Genomic DNA, 26570 nt, shown 5'->3' on the forward strand with positions numbered 1-26570 from the left:
CTTAATGCTGAAAACATGTGAAAACTACGCATAAATTGAATTATAAAAAAATCTCATATACGAACAATCAGTTGTATGTTCGTTGTATGTTTGATCGTTGTGTGCGGGGTGGGCGAATGGAAAGGGGCGTGGCATCTTTCACACCCCATTTTAGAGAGGGCATGAACCGCCGTTTACAAAAATGTAACTCCCGACTGCCCAGGCCCTTTACACATACTAGGTCCCTAGGGAGCTCTTACAAAAATGGGACAAAATAAAATATTTTTACTTCCATTTTTGCATATTTGAGTAGATGAAGACACTGGATTGAGTCCACCACACAGATGGGCATGGCTAAATCTACTCAGCCAGATGATCTGATCATTTTGGCAAAGGGCCACCCCATTTGACAATTTTTTTTATCCCTACACAGGGTTACAACAATATTATTTCTATATATAAATATATAGGGTGTTGTTCTTCATACAAATTCTGAAATGAGGCGTTCTTAAAAAGTTTTCTGAGTAAGGGCGTTTCCGAATTGGATTCCGAGATAGGTCGATCTTCCACTCAGGTAACAATTTGGAATAGTTATTTGATTTTTTTCGCGTTTGCCTTTTCTTGTTTCCTGTATTTTTTCGTTAATTGCAAAATATCAAGCCGACATTACCATATCGCAATCAATCAGTCAGTCAATTATCTTGTTTTAATTAAATCAACATTAATTTGCTGGAAGTGTTGGTTTATCAACTTTAATGAATGCGAAGTGCAAATTTCGACCAATTATCTACGGTCCGAATGTAATCAATATTTGGCTTACATCTGCATATGTAAATCTTTACTAATTGTTAGCGATCAGATGCCAATACGTCAATATCCATCATTACAAATAAGCATAAAAGAAATAAAAAAGAAGAAAAAAAGATGTAGAAGAAGACCACAAATAATCCGCGGCATAACGCATCAACATGTAGCCAAAGTCAGCGTCTGCCAGACGGCTATCAGCACCAAACAAATACCAAGCTTTTGGCTGTGATATACATAGCAATTTCTATAAAAATGATTTTTAATTTGTTTGTTAACTCTTTCACCGAATTTGTTTTGCATTTGTTCATCATCTTTTATTTCATATTTTTTTGTTGTTATCTTACTATATTGATTTTATTAAATGGCGTTGGTGTGGTAAGAGCGCTCCAGCAATGACCGCTGGCGACGTCGTCGTCACCAATATCAGCAGCAGTGATGATTTCCACATCTCGAAGACATCCGACTCGTCGCATAACGGTCTGGCGCCACCAATTAAATACTTACATTTGAACCAGACAATCTGGTATATTAAAAATGTCAGATCTGGCGTGGCGTCAATCTGTAGCTGTCTCTATAGAAACCGGAACTAAGTGGAGTGGCATACCAGCAGGATGGAATTAAGGGCAAATGTCAATGAAATCGCTTTTTTGTCATACCGTTTAATGTAAGGTAGACGTTTTAATTACCAGGTTGCGTTCTTTTACCCAGAGAAGATTGGTAGATAAATATATGAACAAAGAGATTGCTGATACATATATGTATATATGAACTGCAACCAGGAAACCTATTGTGCCGTCTTATTGCTTGCACATTCTCGTTCAGCCTCAACTACTTAAGGAAATCCAATAGCCGTTTATTGACCTTGATTGTACTTATATCATTTGCCCACAAGCTTTATGACCTGAGAATTACAGATCTTGAGTTCGTATGAGTATAGCTGATACGTTAACCTATATTGAGTTGTTATGATATCTGTTAGAAATTTTATCTCAAAAAAGTTAATAGGCTTATCAAGTACATATATTCTTTCTGCAATCCCGTAATACCTCTTCTTCCTTGTCCTTCTTTGAAGCTTGGTTCTAATGCTGTTCTCTATTCTTTCTTATGCTCTTCCGTGATAGTCAGTCATCCGATTGCAAAGAAGTCTTTGGGTTCTTCTAGTGCAGTTTTTTGGCAAGCATATCTACCTCTTGGTTCCCTTTTATGCCCTTATGGGAAGAAATCTAGTGTAAGAAATTGTTTTCCGCCAAGTATTTGGTTTATTCATGCGCTGGAGATTTATGACGATTTCATGCCAAAGAAGAGAGTGCGGAAGAAGTATTGCCAGAACTTTTTGGGCCGACTGGCTCAATTGGCCAAAAAACGGCTAAAATTTTTCAGCTAAAAGTAACTTGTTTTATTTTTATTATAAATTCATTAAATTATTTTTGGGAAAAAAACCAGTAGTTTATATTGAACAAGCCGGTCACTTTTTAAGTTTTCAACAATTTAACTATGTAATTTTATTTTGATGTCCATATATTCGAAACGTTCGCGTTTTTTTAAGACCTGCTCACTCTCTACACATGCTTGTCAGAGAGCAATAATAAGCAACACTAAAGGATGTTAGCACCATAATTCAATTATTCAAAGACAATCATGCCTATTACGATATCCGACGGATGCCATCCGCGCGGATCTAATCTGATTCTCACTGTCATAACAAGCGAGAGTGAAGTATTAGATTCGTGCGAATGGCATCCGTCGGATACCGTAATAGGCATGATTGTCTTCCCAGAGGGTTTTGCTTCACAATGAAATTCGTTAATTTTTGGGAAATTAGCATCCTTAAACTTCGAAATATCGAAGTTTCAAGAATTTCTGAAATTTACCGTTACATAAGTGGGCGTAATTTTAGTCCGATTTCAATACTTTTCAGCGTTTTGTGAGTTTGGTACATATTGGTCGAACGGTTACCAAGGTACATATATGTGATCATAAGTGGGCGGTGCCACGCCCATTTTCCAAAAATTTATAATGTTCTTATTTTTCGCCTGAAAATGATTGTAAATATCTATTTTGAGTGAATAATCTTCATGAGTTAATAAAATATCGCAGTTTTTGTATTTCTGAAAATTACCGTAATATGGGAGGTAGGCGTGGTTATTGTCCGATTTTGACCATTTTCAATACCATCCGTTCTACGCCGAAAAGTAGTACATACACATACCCAGTTTCGTTACGATATCTCAATTTTTGCTCGAGTTATCGTGTGCACAGACTGACGGACAGACAGACTTGGCTTAATCGACTTCTCTTTTAATTCTAATCATTTATGTATGCCTGTTACAAACAACCGCTATTTGAACAGAGTTATAATTCCCTTGTGCACAAGTGCGCTCGGGTATAAAAAAAACAGACCATAACTACGTCAGATATATGACTTTAATATTTTTTTGGTAGACTATCCTATGGAAAAACCCATATATGTGTGTATGTAGTACCAAAGAAAAAAAATCCCCAAGCTTTGCGCAAATTGCAAAACAAACGTTCGGAAATGCATCATCAAAAAAAAAATGGAATAACGAATGGAAGCAAATATTAATCTTCGTGTGCACCCTGCAGCAGTGCCAACGAAAATAGAAAACTTACCATATGAGGCTCCTTGTGTTAGGCATTGTAGTTTGAGAGCAACTGTTTAGCGGAGACATGTTCCTCTATGCACAGTTTGTCATCCACTGTTGTTGCATTTTGAAAGCTGTCGCAATAGTAATAGTAATAGATTTAAAAATTTACTTAGAAATTATCGGAATAAAAAGTACTTAGTTTTATAATTAATTAACTTACGTTATATCGATAAACACTGTTGTGCATGTGAGTATATAATCACATATGATGTACATATGTATCTATGATCATTTGGGTGGTCCAAAAAAACTAAAGTCGGAATATTAATGCTCTCACCCCCTAGGATATTTCTACATGTTTCGAAAAAATATATCCCTTTTTTATTTTATTTTTATTTTTTATCAAAGTGTTTAGAAGTAGAAATGGTATAGAATAGAGATGGGCGCGAGATACCGGGACCCGCAGGAACCACGGTACTTATTTAAAAATGGCCAGTATGGTCGGTATCGGGAATGTCTGTAAAAGCTTTGCGAACGGGACGAGACCAAAATCCTTTGACGCGAATTCACAAAATTTTCCTTAAAAACGCTGAATAAAATATGAACGAAAACGAACAGCAAAGCAATACAAAATAATCGGGAGGTACCAAATATTTCATTATTTTTTTTATTTAAAATTAATATGAAATACGTATGAATTGTTCTTAGTAATATATTTCGGGACCAACGGGACCCGCGGTACAATTGCGAAATACATTGAGGTGGGTGGATTTTCAGGAATTCTATACCATTTATATGAAAGGTTGTTTTTTCCATATAAAATAACTACCTGGAAAACTTTGAGCGCTTTAAACGACTCTAAATATATTTTGATTTCAAAATAAAAAAAAACAGGGGTAAATTTCTTATGACTTTACTTTTCCACTTGCATTTTGGACCATCCTAATGTATTTTGTATTTTGAGAAAATGTATTTTACATTCTCAGTTCTAATCGCCCTTGACCTCCCAAATAAAACAAACGATTTAAACAATTCGCTAAATATGTTTATAAATACATAAGTATGTGAGTTTTTTTTCAATTTTTTTGAATTACAAATCTCTTAAAAACAGCAGATATCAAATACAATCGATATTTTATTAAGTTTATTCATTTTTCGCGGTAAACGCGTATATATATATGAATGTGCGTCAGATATTTCCGTATCGATCGGTTATGTCGAAATTTTTTAGTTATGCGATTTTTTTATATATTCACTTAAAAGCAAATATAAGTTCTGTATCAGACAATAACAAAAAGTATATCAAAATAAGAAAAAGCTTTATAATTAAAATGCATACATATTTTTAGGTATACTATTTAATACTAATGCACAATAAAAGCAGCGAACTCAGAGCGTTTGGCCTTTAAACTCTAATAAAAAATAAAATAATTTAAATGCTATACAAAATGTACAAATGCGAGCGAGTGTATGGATAATATGTAAGTTTTTGTAAAAACGTTCTATCGTTGTTTATTTAAGTATAATTTTTAAATGTGGCTTCAAGTATGTAGAAAATAAAAATATACTGTAAGCATATTGTTATTTAACAGTTAACAAAATGCTTAGTAAAATTTGAATAAGTTTTTGATTTAATACATTTTCCTACTATAGAATTTTTTGCTCTATTCAACTAATGAAATTGTATTTTTCATATTTCTCCAGTATATTTAAATTCAGATCTACCAAATGTTTTAGATTTATTTTATGGCAACGAACTGCACAAGTCTTCAACAGCCAATGGCCGAAATCAGCTCCCTTTACTTATTGAAGTTGTCGATTTGTTGCAACACCCAACTGCGCGACGCTGCGGCGCTCATGTGTGGCGGACAAATTACAACGCTGCTCGGCTTACCGCCAAGGCAGTGCGCCTCAGCCGCACTCAACGGCGATGGTGGCATCTCCTTGCGCGGCGATGTCTTGCTGATGTTCACGCGCGGTATACCAGTCGGCTTTGGTGGCACTTCGGGGTTGGTGCGATAACGTGCGGGTGGCGGTGGTGGAGGTGGACTGTTGGGTCGCTTGACGCCATCGCCCAATTCATAGTCTGTGCGTTTTTCATTGTCATCGCTGTAGATAGCCGAGTCTCGGAAATCATTCTCCAGGCAGGCTTCGACGTTATCCTCGTACACAAAGTCAGAGTTAGCGCCATCGCTGCCGGGCGTTGTACCAGCGGCGCGCTTGTGATCGCACATGCTGTCATTGGATGAAGTGAGCGAGAAGACCGAGTCGCGTTGCAACGATGCGTCCGAAGTGGCGACGCTTACGGTGAATAGCGTGCGCGGGTCTGCGTAGTCAACGTGCGCCATGCGCTCACCCACCGCTTCGCTACCCTGTCGATGCAATATGCTCTGCCGACACATTTCCGTTACATCGGAGACGCGTCGCTCGGGCGGCTTGTTTGATCGTCCGAAACTGAGCGCAATATTGTCGATGGATTTACGCGCGCGTGGCAGCAATGAATTATGCGAGGAGGATATATTTTCGTGAGTGCACTTGTTACCCAAGCCGAGTGGGGTAGCGCTATGAGCGCCGGTGCTGAAAAGGCGCTTCATTAAGTTCTTTGGTATGGGGCGCGCATAAATTGCTTCGCTGTTGGAGTTGCAAGTCGTATAAGAGATCATTGATATATTGCCTGCCGAAGAGCAATCAACATTAATAACAGTGCTCTGACTGTCGCGTTTCAGGGTGCACGTAGAAGAGGAGGAGGTGGAGGTGGAAGTGGACGAACTCGTGCTGTCACGTTGTTCTTGTGCCGCGTCCGGGATGTCGCGACGCAGTTGTGTCTCGCCACAGCTAGCACGCTCAGCGACCATCTCGCCGCCCACCTGCTGTAGTGCGCCCTCTGGTGAGTACACCAATGTAACATAGTCCGACTCGGGACGTGGCGCCGGCGGTGCTTTCCTTTCACGCGGCTTACAGTGCTGCGCTGACTTGGAGCGCGCCATCACCGGTGAGAACTTGTAAGGAACGTGTACGTTGCGCAGCAGTGACTCGTAAATTGGCTCCTCATCTTCTTCCACTGGCGTTGTAGGAGTCGCATCCTTGGCCATGGCATGTCTGCTCTCAGGCTCGAGTGGTGGTGGTGAGCGCGATGGCGGACGTGGCGGCAACTCATTAATCAATGGATAGTCAGACGACTCAGGGCTACCTGCTGCGCTACCGCTGCCGCTGCCACTACCGGCGCCTATGCCATGTTCGGCCGCACGCTTGCGCTGCTGTTTTTTCTTCGCCATGCGCTCGAACTCTTTATTCTGTTTCAACAAATCCAATATAATGTCGGCATCTTTCTTCTTCAGCGTTGACAACAGCTCCTCGCACTGCTTTTCCAACTGCATTTGTATGCTGTCCAGATTTTGCGTCACCGTTTGAACGTCCTTCTGTTCGCTCACGTGTAACTTCTTATCCTCCACTTGCAGATTCTCCGTGGACTCGGTGATCTTGAGCTCTGTTTTGGGCGCATCGTCGAACTCACTTAGATCCATGTAGAACTTGCATGTCTCCTTAGTTTTGCCGGTGCGCTGCTTCTTCAGCGTTGCTATGCGCTTCGGTATAGTTTTGTTGTTGTATTGCTTCACCTCAATCGACTTGCTGGATTTGGATTTTCGCGTATCAAGATTTGTGTTGCTACCATGCAGTGACTCGTGTTCTTCATCCAATTCATCGCATTGGAAACTGATGCGCGGCACCGACTTGCTGCGCTCTTTTAATGCCTTCAAGCCGAATAGCGGTGACTTGGGTGAGGCGCAAGCGCTGCGACGTTGGTCGCGTAAGATGCACGAGGTTCGCTCCTCCTTGTCCGCAGCATCATTTTCAGGATTCAGTTCCTTCACGCTGCCAGCGTTTTCTGCCTTCATTGTGCTCACTGATCCGTTACCTTCGTCTGACTTGCCTTTGTTCTTGATAGCCGCCGCGAGTTTGTGCAGCGCTGGCAACATATTGTCATCAATGCTGTTGGTACGCGTCAGTGATTTGGTCGATTTGGCGCCGTTTGCCACATCGCTAGCTGTTGTTTTGGTCGGCGACTCGCTTGCCTGGTTTTCGGCAATCTCATTGAAACTGTCAAAGGACGTTGAATTGGAAACAGTCTTCCGCTTGAATTTCGAGCGATTGCGTATCTCGCTGCGTCGATACTGATTGCGCCGCTCCAAGTACACGGGTGTCGTCGAGGTCGAGTGCAGACTCCATTTCCAGGTATTCTTATCCGGAGTGCGGTCTATAATGAAGAAATTGAAGAGATTTTTTAAATTTTCATCTTGGTATAGTTTATAAAATAAGAAAAGACAATAAAAATGTCATGGCAGTTCAAAATTGCACAGCAAACGCGTAACAAACAGCTTGTTTTAGAAGAAAAAATATTGCAATTTTTTTACTCAGTGCAGAGGATATAGAAAACATTACTTTTGTGTACATGAATTCAGCGACGATGCAGGTGAGACATTTGTATGTACAGAAATAAATATATATTAAATTTAATTTAAGATGTACATTTGGCAGAGTAATGACCCCTTTGCAAAATCCAAGTAAGTCGGAAGGATGCTGCTGCAACTGAAAGATCTGGTGGAGCGGTCGACCTGCGACATAATCAGTACAACCCCTAGCAGTAGCAGCCGTGACTTTAAATTGTGAGATGAATTCCCAGGACGCAGCCATCAGACTAGAGCATTTTTTCAGTTTATAATCCTTTTTTAAAGCTACTTTATCTTTTATGAATAAAGCCATTAGCTTTTACTAGTTCAAAATTTTCTTGAGACAACGCAGTTCAGCAAAACCAGAAGCAGCTTCCAATAAATGCGATATGTGATTCAAAATTTATATATAAATAAAAAATTATAGTATTTCATTATTTCTCAAAAAGTCCTCAAACATTGTCTTCCTTTAGGTCTTATGAAATCCCCGACCTTTTTGTTCCGGAAGTATTTTGAACAGAAAAACGGAGTGGATAAGGAGTTTTATAAAAAAGGATAGATTCTTGAGTAATACCCTTTGTCTAGCAGCAATTAACCCTCACTAGTTCTTAGGGTCAAAATATTCCACTTTTAAATTTTGAATCCTATTTTCCTAATTTCCTTGGGTCCGATCAATTCAGGTCCGATCAATCTAGTTTTTTACCTTATTTTTCAGCTAAAAATCAAATCTACTTTACCATGGCATCATCTTCGCCCATGCCAGAAGGAAGAGAAGGACGAGACGTCCAAGGATCTCTTCCGAGTGCTGCCCCCGCCATGATATCAAAATCGTGCTTGGCAACTTCAATGCCAGGGTGGGCAAGGAAAGGATCTTTGGCGCCACTGTCGGAAAATTCAGCCTCCACGACAAAACGTCCGACAAGTGGTCGAGGCTGATCGACTTCACAGGGGCCCGAAACATAGTAGTGTGCAGTACTAAGTTCAAGCATAAAAAGTTCCATTAAGCTACGTGGCTGTCTCCGAATCGAAAAACGAGAAACCAAATGGATCATGTTGTGACAGACCGAAAGCACGTTTCCAGCGTTTTAGACGTACGTCCAATCCGAGGCTCAAACATCGACTCGGACCACTGTCTTGTTGCAGCTAAGAGACACACCCGCCTTTGTGCAGCAAAGAGGTGCGCCTAAAAATACAAGGAAAACTTAACTTCGAAATGCTGCAATCACAACAGACAGCAAATGCTTTCGATATCCGACTCTCGCATCTGCTCTCAGAGAGCACTCTTCAACCAACCGAAATATGCGAGCAGAGGAATCACATTTCCCGCTCATTAAGTACCGCCGCCAAAGAAACAGTCAGATTTCAGCCAGCCCGAAAGAACAACTGGTACAATGAGGAGTGTCAGGAAGCTGCAGAGAAAAAAGTTGCCAGATACAGGGCCACGCCGCGTTTGGGCTCTAAGCGAGTCATGAGGGACCGTTATAGGGAGATGAAGAGGAAAAGGAGACATATTTGCCGCAATAAGACCGATCCCCAGAACGTACTTGAATTATGGAGGGAACACTTTTCCACCCTACAGAGTGCTAGCAGCACTGAAAACTGATGACGGAGTCAATGCTACACCAACTGACCCTGACGACGTACGAATGTGGTCAGATTAACACATTCCCGACGACTGGAAATTAAGTGTGCTCTTCCCAGTCCACAAGAAAGGCGACGTCGCCATACGCGCCAACTACCGCGAGATCACAATTATCGGGTATATTGCGTGAAAGCCTGAAACCCACATTCACCGAACTGATTGGACCTAATCAGCGCGACTTTAGACCTGGAGAATCCACCATAGACCAGTATTCACAATACGCCAAATCTTGGAAAAGACCCGCGAGAGAAGGATCGACACTCATCTTATATTTGTCGACTTCAAAGCCGCTTTCGACAGCGCTAAAAGGCAGAATTTGGCATACCCGCCAAACTGAAACGGCTATGGAAAATGGAGTTCAGCAATACCACCAGCAGTGCCAGAATTGGGAAAGACCTCTCCGAGCCGTTTGATACCAAGCGGGGTTTCAGACAAGGCGATTCCCTTTCATGTGATTTCCTTACTCTGATATTGTCCGCTCAGAAAAATTTTTTTACGAGAGCGTGCAATTGCTGTCGTACGCCGATGATATCGACATGATCGGTAGCAAGAAACGCGAAGTCTACAAAGTACGGCAAGTATTGGCATATTTAAAAGAATAAAAAAAGCAGTTTAATTTTAGTAATGATGACAAGAGTGTACAGCGAAGATGATTCAAAATATGTAGCTAAATGAAGGCACTCCCATTATACCCAATTTAGCAGCCCATGAAGTGCTTTGCGTATCCTTTGTGTAAACCTCATGCAATTTTAAATTTTAAGGCAAAAACTATTTTGATTTTTGATAACTGTTAGTTAATTTAAACAGAACGTGTGCTTCAATGAAGTGAAAATGAGTGATTTCTTAGCAATGCAATGACAGTTAGTAAATTTACAAATTCAGCAAATGTTAATACGCAAGTCCAACACTACATACTTGTACATACATATGTAGCGAACAAGCAAGCAACAACAATCGACAACACCAACAACATCAAGCTAAGATCAATATATGTGTGTGTACTTACTACTTTTTTAAATTTAACCCACGAACTGTTGATTTGCTCTTTATGCGAATACTTTTTATGTTGTATAAACAAAATTTTTAACTACGACTTTTAACGGTTTTTAGCAGTTACATCTATGTAAATGTTAGTTAATATTGTGTGACCAATTCATTGAACCGTTAACTTTACTACAATTTTACTATTTGTTAAAAGATAAGAAACGAAACAGTAAAACAGGAGGATAGGATTAGCGTTGGTCAGCAAAAGCTTTGCAGTAAATTACTAGTTTGGCTGTTCACAGTTGACAAAGTCTTTTTGGTTTGTAATTTTTAAGCATTTTGGCTTTATAGCAATTTGTTTTTTTTTTGTTTTAAATGTATGTATTTTAGTGTTTTAGTTTGCTTCAAGTAGAAGCGTGTCGCCTAAGAAGCACGCCCACCTTATGCCACTGTAAAAGGAGGGAGAAATAGAAAAAAGCTTGGGTAAGAACATAAAACTGGGTAAGTGTTAGTGACTACTGATATAAGAGGTAATAAAATGCATATCGCTTATACAATTTTTTATTTTTTTTTTTGGGAACATAAAACAAAAATGGGAAGGCATGGTTGATGTTGCAATGTGAATTGGGTGAGCAAAGTAATGTTATATAAATATGAATTAATGCGGGTTACACAGGTCGACAATTTTCAGACACAACGACTGGACCATCTATTTCCTATGAAATTTTTTGCGCTGAGTCCAAATCCGGTGGGAGGATTTCGCCAGCACGCAAGGTTTATGAGATACTCAAACCTAAAAGTATTAAAATGACCATTTTTGGCAAATTTCAAACACTGATATAATCGAGAATACATACGCATACGATATGGGCATACTTAGGAGAGCCCAACGAAAATCTAACGACTGTACGCGGCACCACCATGGTAGAATGAGAATCTGCCATATAAATTATCTAATTGGCGTGATCTCCCTACGGCAGAACTTTTACCAACATACACCGAAAAAGTTTTTCATTTGCGACAGTACTCTCTGCTGTTTCATATTTCCAGTCTCAAAATAGTATAAACTAAAGACTTAAGGCACAAACTTCAATCGAAAGTATTGACATTATTTGAACGTGTAATTTGTGATATAAAAAAAAAACTCGAAACTTCAACTGGTCGGTAAAATTTTTATAATACAATATATCCCTTTAAAACTGATTCGGAAGCACGAATTGCATTCCAGGGTGGGTAGGTTCATGACGTCTGGAATAAAGGATTGTTTTTTTTCAGCCCAAGCGCTTTATTTCCGTGGCTCTAAATAAGCGTTTGCTTTAGTGAGGATGGATATATAGATAAATTTTAAGATTAGGTGTACACCGCGACCTAGTACCTCTACTACGCGACCTCTACTCTTCACAATACTTCTTCTAAACCCAAATTCATGCGTAAGCTCAACAGTACTTTCGGGGATAGGGCGTGAATGTGCTTAAGCTGCGGCCACATTGAGCCTAAACTACTCTCCCGTCTTCTACAGACTGCGTCACATTCGGTGAGGATGTGCAGAGGTGTCTCGATGGTAGAGTTGCAGAACCCGCAAAAATTATTTGACCATATTCCCAGCTTATATAGATGTCCTCTTAGCCTGTAGTGTTCTGTAAGGATACATGCTATTATTCTAAGCTTCTCCTTTCGGAGGCTAATTAAACTTTGGAATCTGCTTTTGTTATACCCTCCTGGTAAGCTCTTTGCCTGACGCATTCCTTACGAACTATGCCAGTTTAAATCACTCATGGTGTTGCTCTCCCTCCTAAGATCCTCCTTTAAAGTATTGGGACCCACTCCTAGCATTGGCTCGGGGCAAACTGGACTGATGACTACCGCCTCGTTACCCTCCACTCCCTTGTGGCTAGGTATTCACGCTATCTTGATGTTATTGTGTCTACCAAAGGAGCTAATCTTCTCAATGTACTCAAGAACTAACGATGATTTGACCTCATAGGAAAGATAATTATGGTTCTCCCGTTTCTATACCCTCTACTCATGGTTGTCTCCGCACAAATATAGATGGAAATATGCTCGGATGTTTCCCCATAGGAACATATATCCTAGCCTTGGGTCCGACGAATCCAGCCCCTATCCCTTCTGGGTTATTCGATCCATCTGCGTACCAGTACACGGACCAACCCTGAAGTAGTTCCTCGAAGGTGGAGACGCTCTTCCCAAAAACTATGGTTATGCCTATGCCATCTCTAGGGAACAAAGCTAGTGGGAGCGAGAACCCTAGCTTCTCCATATTCCTGGAGCATATGACCTTACCTTTTCCAAATCTCTCTATCGAAATGCAAATAAGATTTCTTTTTGTTATCTACTCTATGGTTATATGAAGTGGCTTAAGTTCGAGGTCTACTTTCAGCACCGTCGTCGGGCATGTCGCATCGTTCCACTTATGCATTTGTTTTAGCATGGCTAGAGTAGTTACTGAAACCCAAGCTACCACCCCATAGGTAATCATTTCCTGTACGAGGATATAAAGTAATAGGTGCAAGAAAGAAGGGGAAAATTTCAAAAAAAAATCAATTCCTTCCGGATTTAACACCTAATAAAAGTCAAATAAAATAGGTTTAATTGCAAGCATTCGAGACTGTCACAAGATTTTACGTAACATAAATTTATTGCGATCCCAGATCGACCATAAAAATGATTTCCTCGACACGACTTTAATCGCAAATTAATTTCTTATTTGAGTATGTTGCATGTCAAAAGCAAACACAAACAATTGCCATGTGTGCTAAATTTGCACATCAATTTTCCAGGCTGCCAAAAAAAAATACAAAGCCACCATGTCATAGACCAGAAAAAGGGCTTAACTCAGCACGCTCATCGCCAAAAACTATAAATCATTTATGTTGCATGTCAAAATGTGCCAATTAAATATGTGTGAATTTCACTGTGAATGCTTACCTAAAATAAAACTACAGTTTCGATAAAACAAATGCATACTAACATGCTCCAAAAAAAAAATAAAGTGTTTTCGCGACACACATTTGTTGGTTTTTCCTCTTTTGTGCAAATAAGTGTCCCCATTTTTTTTTTGTGGTTACTGACTTGGCATGGAAGCGCCGCACTGACGCCGCGACAAGTTACAATGAAAGGGAAAGCTTTTCAATTTAAATGATCATAAAAAGCAGTAAGGTATTTTCTTGTAAAAACAGAAGGAGCGACAAAGCGCTGACAGGCCACAAGAAAAAAGGAGAGTGAAGTTATGCCAATACCAAAGGAATCTGAATACGTAAGCGTGTGAATATGCATTTATGTATGTATGTATGTATGTACATATGAGAGTGAAAATGTTTTACGTTGCATTGAATGTATGACAAACTCAAAGGAAAAAATTAAACAAAAATAAAAAACAAAAACACCCGAAAAACATGACAAACTACCAACCAAATAATTTCGGTAGTTTGCCTGCCAACAGTGGCAATGACAGCACTTTATGCCATGTGGCATGTTGCGGCATGCCACCCAACCCGCCCTACTAACTGAACTAAAGTTCATAAGTGAATATGTATGCATATGGGAGTGTGTGTGTATGTTTGTATTTGAATTTTTCGTACCTTCCTCGTCGCCCAACTTGTAGACCAGCTCCTTGGCGCGATTCGGTATGTTGTCGAATTTCTCGAGTATGACTCCTTTAATATGTTGCGCCCAAAGACGTTTCTGGTCACGATTTTTGGCTGTCAATTTGATTTGATTACGCGGCTCATGGTAGGGTATTACATAAAAGCTCGTCGGTTCGCCGGGCAAATGTTCGCTTAGCATTAGATTATTTTGCTGTGTGAGCGAGAGAGTGAGAGAGAGAGCAAAATAAAAGAGCACAAAGGAAGTACAAATAAAAATCAATAAGTAACTATGCCAGCAAATAGTAAATCTAAAAGTTAGAAAAGAAAGTATGCTGCTAAAAATGAAATGGAAATGGAAGTCGATTTGGCAATGACTTGCACTTACATAAGTATTTGGCTTACACGTAGGGCTTATCTGATTGTCACTTACGTGTATGTAGCTCTTGAATTGTAGACGATTATCCTCTTTGGGTTTGGTAATGATCAACATTGTGTCGAATAGGAAGACCATGCGTGGCTTATTGTGCTCCATGAGGAGACCTTCTTGGCGTAGTTCGCCCAAAACGGTGAGCTCTGCAAATTTGGTGGGAACAATTTATTTAGCTCAATACACGTATACAGTGACTGAGACAAGTGTTCACATTTTGATTTTTATAAATATTCACAATGACTTTAAAAAAAAAATTTTTTATTTTTATAAAAATATTGTTTATGCTATAACCAACCCCACATAAATGAAATTTCAAACTTTATATAAAATTTAGAAAAAAACTTAACAAATTTTAATCAAAATTTCGAATTTTTTAATCTGAAATTTTTAGAACATTTTTGGGTAAGCAGTTTGGCCGACGATAAAAGTTTTGCAAACAAATTTCAGAAATTTTATAAGTTGCACATTGTTTATGAAAAACACACAAGACCGGAGACAAAAAAAAAAATATTTGTTGTACAAAAATTTTATGAGCTATAAAACGGCATACGCAAAGTTTTCTAAAATTAGGGTAAAATGTTTAAAAATTTTATGAAAAATTGTTGAATTTTCCGAAATTTTATATAAATTCAGGCACTTTGATTTATATGGACAATACTTTTATAGAAAATTAAAAGAAAAATTGGCATGAAGGACATTGTTAATACTAAAAAAAATTTACTTTTTCGAGTCTATGTATATGTAAGTAGATACAATTGTCTAAACATAAACTTTTGCAATTTAAGTATGTAAATACAAATAAATTTCTTTCACTTCAACTAACTCACCTGGTCCTAACCACCCATCTAATATGCCGGAGAGTTCTTTAACTCGAATTTGTTGCTCCAACTTACGCTTCACCTGATCGATATTACGCGCCACTTGTCGCATGATTTCGTAGGCTTGCAACACTTCCTTCACATCGCAATGTTTACGAAGGTTCTAAGCAAAGCAAGGAAAACCAAAATATTTACATACATACATATATGGGAAGTATTAATAGCTTATTATTTCAACTCACGTCCAATAGTAGATGATATTTAAGTATACGTTGCACTGGCTTCAGCAAATATGAGCCGAGTGGCAGCTTGTGTTGCAACATTTTTTGTGTGGACGTCAGCAGTGCGTTGGTGTGTGTGGCCTGTAACAGTTTGGTCAACAGTGATATGGCTTCAGGATAGCTTGTACTGCAAAGGGAAGGAGAATAATGATGTAAATAAGATAATCTTTAAAGTACACAAAATGAAAGTAATAAAGAATTTTATGTAAAATAAAGCATAATTTCAGTTCTATAGGCTTTGTTGTCTTAGTTTTAAGAGATTTTAATTTTTTCACTTTAAAATAAAATCTCAGTCGCTTGTATAATCATGTGCACTTTTATAAGTTTGGCCCGTACAATCCACGAAATATCTTACAGTCGATATGTAGGCATTTTTCGGATAAATCAAGAGGGGACACTAACACAATTCAAAGTCTATTAACAGAAAATCGGTGAAAATTCCAGCTCGAACACGCTTATATGGCCCATACCATGGATCAGCCTAACTGGCGACTCCTCACGCAGCTTAGTCCATAATGAAGTGCATCGAATACTGTGTGATCTACTCAGATTTAACACTCTCCTCTGGTAATGGCATCTTTAACCAGGTGGACAACATTCTTTCTCAGTCACTCGGAAAACTACTTTGGATTTGACACACCTAAAAAGGGGGATGAGCGTTCCTCTAAAAAACTGGCAGAAGCTACATTCTCCACTTTCATTATGGCTATGGCACCACTGAGCTTCTCTACAAAGGAAGTGCACAGCAAGTTTAATCTCATCCACCAAAAATTGAACGAAACTGTCACCTGTTGCAAGAAAATAAAATTTCGATTCCTCTCACTTGAGTCAACTTATCTGGGAGACCTGCAGTGAAAATACTCAGTGGCCTTCAGTAGTGAGTTCACCTCTTACCGAAAAGCGTCTGATCTCGGACTTAAATCTTTGCAATTTGTACTCGACCCTTTACTGAGATAGAAAATATTCTGAAGATAATAGGCGGCATAGATCCAAGAAGTGAAGAAAGTAGGATCCTTAGGAATCATTGGGAGTACGTCCTAGTCGCGTTAGTAAAAGTATAACTGTAGGCTAAAGCAGAATAGCTCAGGTCTGTTCCATCATATGCTGGTTAGTATTTTGAAACAAATTTCCATCATCCTTTGTCAGGTTTGGCATGGAGACAAACCTGTTTCGGCGTTTTTTATCTTCAATGTAAATTTTCATTCTCACACCGTGTCGGAAAAGTCAACCAAATAAATATTGTCGTTCCGTGACGATAGTAGATTGGAAAAGTGGTTTAAAAGTGCCATCGTCATGGGCAAAGTATAAGAAGTCTACCGGGCAGCTCGTCTAATAGTCGTTGCGAACCACAGTGAGAGCTGGGATAACAGTCATGTCATCGGATTCAGCGGAAACCTCGGAAATGCTCCAAAAGTTCAACCTGTACTTATCTACACGCAACTACAGAGTAGTAAATATAGAGCGAACGAACTAAGCAGCAATGCAGATAGCCCCGGAAACCCAGACTTTCTAATGAAGAGTGAAAACAAGGACAACTATGTCTTCGGAATGCCTACTCTCAAAAAACCAACAAAGCCAAAAGCGAAGCTCTAGTGAACTACCACCATTCGTGAAAATAGTAGAGCAACGCAGCGATCATGCAACGCACGACGTAGAGTGCAAATCTAAGAGTGAGCCGCGCGGGCTCAGAACAATCTTTGATAAAGCTTTCATCGCTCTCAAAGCTTTCAAGCTCCTTACTATGGTCCCAAGTGGTGATCTTCATATAAAACAATTTCATTACACTGAAGCAGCAATTTAGTTCGTTAGCTCTCAGGTAAAATAGATATCACTCTGGTCCGAGAGCCATAGTTAAGACTAACATAAAATCATTTATCTTAAGGTCATGTACTTATTGAGGAAATATTCGTCAATATTGTGGAGCTCCAACTGCGAAAATATTGGATGAGCTTATTTTTACCAATCGCTACGCTGCAGAAACTGGCGAATAATGGAAGAAGATGAGATCATCGCAATGGGGCAATACTTAGATGAATAAACGAGGTTACTTGCTTTAAAGTAAGATACACTTTTTACGAGTATTTTTTTATGGCAGAAGTACCATCGGGGGCTTGCCATTGCCTGCAGGGGGGCGATGGCGATTAGAAACATCCGTTTTTTTATTCTCGGACCAGGAATCTAACCTTGGACCTACGGAGCTTAAGCTCGAAATTTAAATAGCTTTTACAGTTCTCTGGTGACAGTAAACGCCATTAACCTAGAAGTTTGACCCAAGCCTTCAAAGCACTGCAAGTACATATTCTACCGTTCCACTCAATTATTTTTCATTGTCATAGTTGCTTAACGCGAATTCACTTATCGTCAAATAACTATCAAAAATGACATAGAAATATAAAAATGCCAGCCCCTGACAGGGTCACCAACAAGCAAAAGTTTCAAATGTCAACTAAAGTGCAGTTGCAATACCCACCGCGTGCAATATGCAAAATAAAACGTCAGCAGTAAGAAAAATACGCAAGTATAGCACATAAATTGCTTTGACTGCGGGAGTCAAATACCAAAGTGACACAATGACAGTCAAGGCGGCCAAAGTGAGCGTGAGGGTGACAGCACTGGGTGGCAGCAGCGGCATTGTTGGCAACGACAAAGAATGCAAATCATGAAATCATTAAATCATCAATTTCGTATTTTTGTTTGTGTGTTTGGCTGCCACTTTTGACTGAATTCCATGGCACTGCTGCAAGTTCCAGTACCAGGTACACGAAACGTGTGTTGTTTGCCTGTCAGTAACTGCCCGCAAGTAACTGACATTGACAGAGAACACACAGCAAAAACGTCGAACTGATAGCGCACAGCAAGCACTCCCACAAAAAAAAAAAAAAATCCACATTTTTGCACAGTTAGCCCAGAACTGTCCGAATGGGTTATTGGTAATGTCATCACTTCATGCAGCGTATCTACCTACCTTTTGTAGCTGAGCATAGAACTCAACGATGATGAAATGTTGTTTGTGAATATGGATACATTTGCAAGCACGTAAATCTAAATAAAAAAGCAGCAACAACTACAGCGAGTGAATAATCGTTGGCGTGCTTGACAGCAGCTAAACTTCTAACCAGCAACCAATCTGCAGCCATCATCCACTACCCTAGCGCGCTTTCGGAGGCATCGAACAGCGAAGAGTCTGTCTAACAGGCACTCAACGCCTGTCTAACTGTCGTCGGCCAGCCGGCCAAGCTCACCGAATCGCCTAGTTACTTGGCTGCATGACTGGCTGTTGGACTCCTTGGCTGGTTGGCCGCTTGCCAAATAGCGTAACTGGACTGTCTACATTTGTGGCTGCGTGACTATCTGTATTCTACTATCGTTCGTTCGTTTGCCAGTTCGCTTGCCACTATCTCAAGAACTAGTACGAGCTTCTTTCGTCGCCGCTAAACAGTCACCTATAAAAGTATGCGCACGAAGCGAAACCGTAAAATTGCACTTCTTCTGCTGCTGCTGCTTCTTCTTCTTTCGTCTAGCTTGTTCTCCAAATGAAATCAAGATCAGCGTTATTTTCTTTTGGTTTAGTTTTTTTCTTATTAGTTTCTGTGGCATTTTTTATATATATATATTTTTTTTTTTCGTTAACACGCTTCTTCCACTTTCATGCCCTGTTAACTGATTAACTATGCTGAGACATTGCTCTACTGATTTCGCGGTTAAAATTGCTTCTATGCTTCGTGGCTTTTGGTGTGCAAATAAAATTTAATTTAGTGTCCGTTCAAGCGAATAGAAAATCTCATGAATTTTAAATAATAAAATCAGCGACACGAAATTGGCTAGCCAGTTGAGCAAAATCAGATTAGAACAGCGACAGCAAAGCAAGAATAGATGCACGCGAGTGGCTCTCGAAAGACGTTTGGTAAATAATAAAATAAAATACAAATAAAAGTCAAAACAAAAAGTGGCGCAGGCTGCGAATTATTTTTGCTTTACCTTGCTTGGCTGTTAAATTTAATTGCTGTTCTTTCATTAATTTCTAAATTTTTATTGCTTTCTTAATCTTGTTTTGCAATTCATATTGATCTATTTTCTTATTAATTATTTCAAAACACTTTTGCCACCCATTTTCACTTACCAATATGTTGTGTATACATCAAATCTTTCGCGCAAATCTATAAAACATTTGGCTATTTTTCCTGGATCCATACCAGAGTTGATTAGCTGCTTCAGGAGCGTCGCATTGAACTCATAAATCTCTTCGATATTGGCGAAGAGTATTTTCAGTTCGTCATAACGGAGGCAGGCACGTTCTTTCCAGTCCGCTAGATACCTGAAAATTAAGTTTACACGTGAGTTAGTAAGTTGAGCGTGAGCAATTAATTAAGAATATTGAGGGCATTCAAATTTGCTATTAATGCCCTGACGAGCAGAGAAAAAATACTCATTAATTATAAAAAGTTTAAAATAATTCCTTAAATGGTATGTTAATTCGATACCAAGTGAAATTATATTATATTTTTTATTTATTTTATTTATCAGTTCCAAAAGATTTCGGCGTAGTTAGAAATCCTTTAAACTTATTTTAGTCATTATTTTACATATAAAAAATTTAAGACATAAAATATTGCGATGCTTAACATGCCTTGTGAATCCCCTAAATATCTAAGTTTCTAAATATCCCTGAACTCGTTTTTTCGAGAGACACGAAACTACGGTGTACGCAAATTCACTTGTGAATTAGTCTGAGAACTCAGAGCGACAAGAAATAATGCAACTTTCCTTTAAATTTCAGAGTTGTTATATCAGCATCTTGTGTCCATAAGGACTAAGAGACTCACTCACAAGCAGGTGCTAGACGTTGTACTTGCCTCGGCCAAAAGGAGTATTGCAGACGAAATGCTGAAACGGATATTGAGCTGTGACGCGAACGTGCATCATTGTTCGTGGTATAGCTCAGATGCTCAGTCCGTTCTTGAATTTATTAGCAAAACAGTTTATTTTCTTGATCTGCGAAATGAGCCGACTCTTTTATCAGTGAGAGAGTTAACAAGGCGTCATAATCATAAAATCATAGCATTTTGCGGGAGATTTTTTTTTTGATTGTACACAAATGAAACTAAAATATTGCAATTTCGTAATTTTAATTTTATGATTTTATGGCTCATGACACCTTGTGAATCACCTAAAAAGAGGTGAAGCCTTACACTTAATCAATTACTCGTCTATGCTGCATGTCGAATTTTTCTCTAACTAAAATCTACTCGTATCAAACGAGGTATTCACAGATATGGAAACCCGAACCACCAACTAACCAGGAACACCAGATAAACTGACTGGAATTTCTTCAATCTTTACATAGAGCAGGATGTAAGCATGTCTACGATATCAATTACATACTTTGATCTTGAGTTTGATTCAAAGCCAACTCAAGGCGTCTTAGGTTCAGTCTTGGAAGAGAAATTCCGAACGAAGGTAGGAAGGACGGAGAAAGGTTAAGGTTATATTCACACCCAAAGAGAGAAAAAAAACTCCGAAAATTTTCCATAGGCATATCCCCAGCTTTTTTAAAATTAAAAACAGACAAATTAATTCATTTTCACATCATACCTATCTAAAAGTCAAGCCCTGTTTGAAATTAAACATACTTAATAATCACGGAAATCTACTATTGCTGCAATAGGAATTGAAAGGTTTTGTAGTCCAAATATATAGCCGGTTGAGCGTTTCATGTCCTTTGGTGTGCGTTCGACAATACGTCATACGTCTATTATATTCAAGGCTATGGACGAGATGTTCTATCTTCCTTAATATGAACCTTGGTAATCGATGAACTCCTCTAAAATTGGAAAATGACTGAGTCATCTATGTAGGGGCCTGGGATGATGACACAATTTCCTCCAGTTTAGAGATAGCCCTAAATTTAGCTAACCAAAACTAAAGCCACACAAATTGGGACGAAATGTTCTTCTTACAGCGGTTGCATATAAAGCTACTAAGACATTTATGCTGGTCAAAGAGTTCATTTTAATATACTGATGCATCCAGCTCGATTATGGCAATGCTGAGGAAAGCATATTTGGGCTTAAGTTCGAAAATCCAAGCCGGAAAGGCTGGAGGACTCTACTGACTTATTTGGTAATAGGGGTCTGCCAAAATTTACGCCAGATTTTGTGGGCAGGCGGATGAAACCCTAGAGCGTATTATAGGTTAAAAGCCGCAGCGCTAGTATTATTCTCTTAAGTAATAATTACATATCACTCACCCTCTTATGACTTGTCCCAAGTCCTCCACAAAGCTGCGCTCTGAGTCGACTATTTCCAACATGGCACGCTCCAGCACCGTCATGCCGCTATGCGGATCCATTAGCTCGTTTTCACTTTGATCAGCCAAGCTTTCCACGCTCGCCAAATATGAGGTGGCCAACTTCCCATTCAGGTGGTCTGAACCCGAGCTAGAGCTGGAGGAAGTTGAACAAATTGACGACGATGAAAGAGGACGATGCTTAAGCTTAGCAATATCTGGCAACATTGGGCCACCTTTACGTGACTCTTTGGGTGAAAATTTTGACTTAATATCAGTGAGGCGATCTAGACTTTCTGCCGACATTTTGCTTGCCTCTTCGAGCTCTTCCAACTGCTGTGCTGTAGGCAGCTTAATAGGCACTGCTCCACCCAATGTGTTTGCCTTTGCAGCCAAGCTTTTGCAGCGTGCATAGGTGAGCATTGGCGAAGCGGAAACAGTAGATGCGCAGGCTGCCGAAGAACTGCGTACCAAAGGTTTAGAGATCACTGGCTTGTTGATAGCTTCGATGAGTTCAACACTCGTCATTGACGAGTTCATGGTATCCTTATCATTGAGTGTGAGTTTCTTGAGGTCTTGTGTGAGCAGCGGATAATTTAAAGCCTCGACTATATCGCAGGGGGACAACGGTGCGGTGGCGACAAACTCCTTAGTGGGTAACGGAGGTGGAGTGCTGAGCGGTGAAGGGACATCGTTGTTATTGTTAATTTGATTTGGTTGTTGTTCCAACCGGAGTGGCAGTGTAGTTGTAGGTGACGCTGGAGGTATTGTATCATTCGCGACGGTTATCATTTGCGATGTTGTAGCTAATTGCTCCATTTCGATCAATTTAATACTCTCTTGGCGTTCATAGTTTGGCAGTGATAATTTGTATGATGTGTTGTTAAAGTTGAAGGCGCTTTGCGGTTCTGTAATAGCGGTGGCTGCATTGTTGTTCTTATTGGTCGGCGTCACCTCACCGTCAACAGTACAACTGTCTACGCCCGGTATGTGCACCACTGCTGGGGTGGGTGGTTTCTTCAGACCACGCGTCGGCTTCGATTCGGCATACGACTGAAAGCTGAGCGCATCCAAGTACTCCGAACTGGAGTCGAAGGTCTCCACAAGTTCGTTGCCCGACTGCGTTAGCTTGCCGGTAATCTTGGAGAGCGGTATGTGCGACAACTTCACCTTGTGCACGCCATTTGGCGTAGACGTCGCGCCAGGCGGGGACGCTTTCTTGATATAGCGGTGGTGTGACGCTGGCGAGTTGAGGGGGCTAGTCAAGTGCGTTGGCTGCTGCTGCTGCAGTGCGTCAATGTCAACTGTTTCTACGCGCTCGGCGTCGGAGTGGGTTATGATGCGCTGCACGTTGGGCGAGAGTACGCGGATTTGATTGCGATGCTTGCTGGGGCTGTTAAGACTACTGTTGCTGCCCGAGCTATGTGCCAACGGGGAGTCCCGCGACAAACGCGTGCCAGACGGGCTATTGATGCAGGCACCTCCGCCACCACTGCCGCTGCTGTTGCTGCGTTGACTACACGATGACGAGGACGATGAGAGCGAACTGAGACTACGACTACTTTGACTGTAACTGTGTTTTATGCTGTGCTCCCGGCTGCTATTGCTGTAGGCGAGGTTAAGTAGTGCAAGCGTAGTGCTGCGACCGTCGCTGATGCCACTGCCCGCAAAACCGCTCAATGAATTCGTGGCATCGGGCGACTGTTCGCCCGATTGACGTTTATGTGGTGTTGACAAATATTGTTGTGGCTGCTCCTCACTTTCAGCGTTATAGTAGGACGTATTCTTGTTATTGTTAACACTGCGGTTGTTACTGTTATTATTGTAGCTGTCTACATTGTAGCTATACTCGCCGCTTAGCTTTTCCTCCAAACTGAAACTTGAGCTGCGACTGCTCTTATTACTGAGCGTTGACGAGTCGCTGTGACTGCTCTTCGTGCTTGCGGAACCGTTAGAATGCAATTCAACGCTGCTGGCGTTCTCTTCGCTCTTGTGGCACCGCGCGCTGCTATTGTTTTTGTTGTTATTTTCGCAGATTTTTAAATTTTCGCTGTTGTTGTGGCTGCCGCCGTTATGGTTGCTACCGCTTTTGCTACTTCCATCTAGTACACTTGTCAAGGTGTCGTAGATGCCCAGCAGCGATGGTGCCAACTCTGTGGAGCTGCCTGCAATGAGAAAGGGGAAAAACAAAAACGGTTAGCATGGCTGCAACGAATGGCATTAGCATATACGTAGAGTTAATGAACATGATTTGATAATGCTTTTCTTATGCAAAAATTTGCATACCAGTGTTGCCATGTAGACGAAAAAATTGACAAGAGCGATTGCTGAGGTACGCTTTTCGATAAAGTTAATGTTGAAAGAGATCAAACAAGAAGAATTTTGGCGCTTTTGATAATAAATATATTTGTATTTTAAATTGGAGTTGCCACCCATTTAAAAATATGAAGTAATATTTCAAGTTATATTTTGCAAAATACTGCAACATGGACATCAGACTCTTACATATTTTATGGAGATCTATCCAAACATATTTTTAAATAGGGTTGCCACTCAACTGAAATTTTAAATATACCTACATATGGAAAAAAATTTCACAGAAATCAAATAGTATAAGGAGAAGGCAGCCTCAATTTAGCACTAGCTTTAACAACGTTGCCACCTAATTAAAAAATTGGGTTACCTAATATAAGAAAATATAAATTCTGGCAGAGAAATATTTATGCAACCAACTGTGTTCCAAATAAATTTGGACAAGCTTGCCACCTTATTGTAAGTTGAAAATTTTTTTGTCTGGTTTAAACGATAAATGTTTACTTATACAATAAAATTATATACAGATGTAAATAAAGTTTTAGAAACCAAAGTTGTATGCTTTTTGTAAATGAAAATTTACATTGAAAACATTTTCAGATAGGGTTGCCAGCTGTTAATTAACTAAAATAGGTTGGGAAATTTAGGTAGACTTTATACATATAAACGAAGCAGTTTGGAAATATTTCATTAAAAAATTTAGTAGAGGTGCCATCTAAGAAGTAATGACTCTGCGGAGTGTAGCACGAAACTCGAATGCCGAATTTCCACTAGGCTTTGAAATGAAAAACATAGAGGCATTTAAAAAATGAAATGTGGAAATTAGTTTTATGACTTTGTTTATAGTAATAACAATAATATTTTTTAATGCTGAAGATTGTCATTGAAATGTTTGCCATTTAATTCCGTTTGGAAATCCAGCATAGTAATAGCTAATAGATAACATAATCCCTAAAAGTGATACTATTTTCAGTTAAATTCACACAAACTTCGGCATACTAAACACGGCAAGCCACAAGCGGTCACCTTACCCCACATGCCACTGCAATGCAACTGACTTTGCAGTGTTTTCATTTCGCTGTTTTACGTTATTTATGTGGCATGCATAAAATGCTCACCTGATTGCCACAAACGCCAACGTAATTTCCCGGCATTTGCCATAATTTTAAAACATGCACCAGCCAGCACATTTGTGGCAATCAGTCAAGCAGTTAGTCAGTCAGTCAGTCAGAGATGTCGATAATTTAGGTGCCCACATATGCATTCAATTGAGTTGCATGTAGCATGCTACATGCAGCACTTGCATTTATTTAGTGGTAATTTCAACTGAGATTTTGCGTATTGAGTTGTTGGTCCTTAGGGCAGCAGTAAATTTGAATCAGAACAAGGAAAGCAAAAAGTGTAACTGCTCGTCCCAGACTAAATATGTATGCAAGGAATGAACATTTGATTGATGGCGGCAAGCGAGCTGACATGACAGCCAAAGTCCGAGCGAGGCAGATGAGGCTGATTGGCAGTTGAAAAATAAGTCAGTTAGCAAATCAAAAAAAAAGCAACTCGAACGCCACTGAGCCCGTTAAAAAGCAATTTCATGCGCGGTTATTATTTATTTGTATACTTTTGAAGCGCTTAGCTTGGCAACTTTGTAATATAAATTGTGGGTCATAAGCAATCGCCAGCAGCACATGAAAAGGCTGTACTTATAAGCTGCAAGCGTTTCACTGAGTGGAGTACCATTACACACATGCAACATGCAACACATGCAAAATTAATCGATAGCCAATGCACGCCAAAGTATTCAATTAATCAAATCGTACCTGGTTTTGTGCTAAAAGACAAAAGTCCTTCAACAAGTTCATCGTTCTGTCCATTGACTTAACTGCTTCCCTTCCATTATAAATAGGCATGCATAGGTAAGTACAAATGTAATTGATAGTGTCTTTGAAGACCAGTGCGGCATAACTGCTTCAAGTTAAATCAATAATAATAGTAAATTGTTTTATGCTGCATTGGCAATTTACGCTCTCACGCATGCAACTATGAATGGCCAACTATTCATTTGAATGAATGATCCTATCAATTCCTTAGCCAACGCAATATGTCATTAATCGTTTTACCTACTTGGCATAAGGGCTCGTCATTAGCCAATCAATTTTTAAGTGAAATTAGCTTACTGACAATCATTCTCTATACAACAATGGTAAGGTAACTATTAACGAGACGCATGCTAAATTATCAAGTCGGAGTTGTAGTTACTCAACCGGAGGGTGGTATTTAGGTGGAAGGTCGCTGTAGTGCTAGAAAAAGTAGTAAAAGACAATTTGTGCGAAGTCTTTTTATTTATAGCGAACGAAAATTGGAATACATAAAGG

The 26570-nt window shown here is 39.7% G+C and overlaps 1 protein-coding gene across 1 annotated transcript; it reads right to left on the bottom strand.

The window, feature by feature from the left end:
• Positions 1–4429: 4429 nt before the first annotated feature.
• GEFmeso (Guanine nucleotide exchange factor in mesoderm) lies at positions 4430–26057 on the bottom strand. The gene is made up of 9 exons (XM_017635727.1): positions 26036–26057; positions 24615–24617; positions 21848–24050; positions 19721–19915; positions 15562–15727; positions 15329–15482; positions 14502–14644; positions 14066–14282; positions 4430–7647 (listed from the first exon to the last, which is right to left on the bottom strand). The coding sequence occupies exons 1-9, from the start codon at positions 26055–26057 to the stop codon at positions 5192–5194; spliced, it is 5559 nt and encodes a 1852-aa protein (XP_017491216.1). The 3' UTR covers positions 4430–5191.
• Positions 26058–26570: the final 513 nt, after the last annotated feature.

The sequence above is a fragment of the Rhagoletis zephyria genome, unplaced genomic scaffold (genome assembly GCF_001687245.7).
Source record: "Rhagoletis zephyria isolate East Lansing unplaced genomic scaffold, Rhagoletis_zephyria_1.1 Rzeph_scaffold_00123, whole genome shotgun sequence".
In the NCBI taxonomy this organism is placed as follows: Eukaryota; Metazoa; Arthropoda; class Insecta; order Diptera; family Tephritidae; genus Rhagoletis; species Rhagoletis zephyria.